This window comes from Penaeus monodon, chromosome 32, assembly GCF_015228065.2.
Source record: "Penaeus monodon isolate SGIC_2016 chromosome 32, NSTDA_Pmon_1, whole genome shotgun sequence".
NCBI lineage: Eukaryota > Metazoa > Arthropoda > Malacostraca > Decapoda > Penaeidae > Penaeus > Penaeus monodon.
In genome coordinates, this window is record NC_051417.1 from 33,831,944 (window position 1) to 33,832,704 (window position 761).

The following is a 761-nucleotide window of genomic DNA, read 5'->3' on the forward strand; positions in this document are numbered from 1 at the left end:
CTCCCTATCTCCCTCACTTCCTCCTCAGAGAATTGTTAAGTTAATGATGATTATTATTCTATGATTTACAGACGAAAATTTCAACTTTACTACTTGTATTTGTATATGACAGACTGTTCTTCATGCCATTTATGTCATCTCCAGGTTCGAAATCGCGACAAGGGTCAACCCCAGGGAAAGATCACCCGCAGAAAGTACAGAAGGGAGATGCAAGATCGTGCTACAGGAAAGAAGCGGAAACGTCCTCAGGTTGATGCTCCTGAAGAGGCAGCAGCACCAGTTAAGAAAGCCAAAACAGTTACAGAAGGAAAGGAAGGAAAGATGAAGAAATTAAAGATGAAGAAAAAGATGAACAAGGAAATGAAAAATGCCATGAGAGAAGATGCAGCGTTTAATAAAATGGTAGCAAAATACAAGCAAAAAATGACCTCTGTAGGGCCTAACATCCCCGCTAAGAGATGGTATGAAGATTAGCCTTCATTAATAAAAAAAAAATTAAATCCCATACATTTTTATTTATGCTAAATATTAATAGATTTTCATTCTTTTGTTGTTGTGTACATTATCTTATATACAAGATATTTTTGAAAACCCAGGGAAATGTGGTGATTGGAGCAGTGTTGCAAGTATGGTCTTGCAAATGCTTTTGAAGACGTGCTATAACAATTCTTGTTATATTTTTCACTTCCAAATATGTTAGGAGAATTATATATACAATGAATGGGGATGTAAAGCAAAATCCTGTTATGTTGTATTTGTCA

At 35.6% G+C, this 761-nt stretch overlaps 1 protein-coding gene across 1 annotated transcript in view; it reads left to right on the forward strand.

Annotated features, from left to right (window-relative positions):
- LOC119593829 (RNA-binding protein 28-like) overlaps positions 1-495 on the forward strand; it is a 7,007-nt gene extending 6,512 nt beyond the window's left edge. Inside the window, exon 10 of the mRNA XM_037942859.1 lies at positions 145-495. Within this exon, the coding sequence (XP_037798787.1) occupies positions 145-474 (330 nt within the window). The 3' untranslated portion in view covers positions 475-495. The remainder of the gene's footprint in view (positions 1-144) is intronic.
- Positions 496-761: the final 266 nt, after the last annotated feature.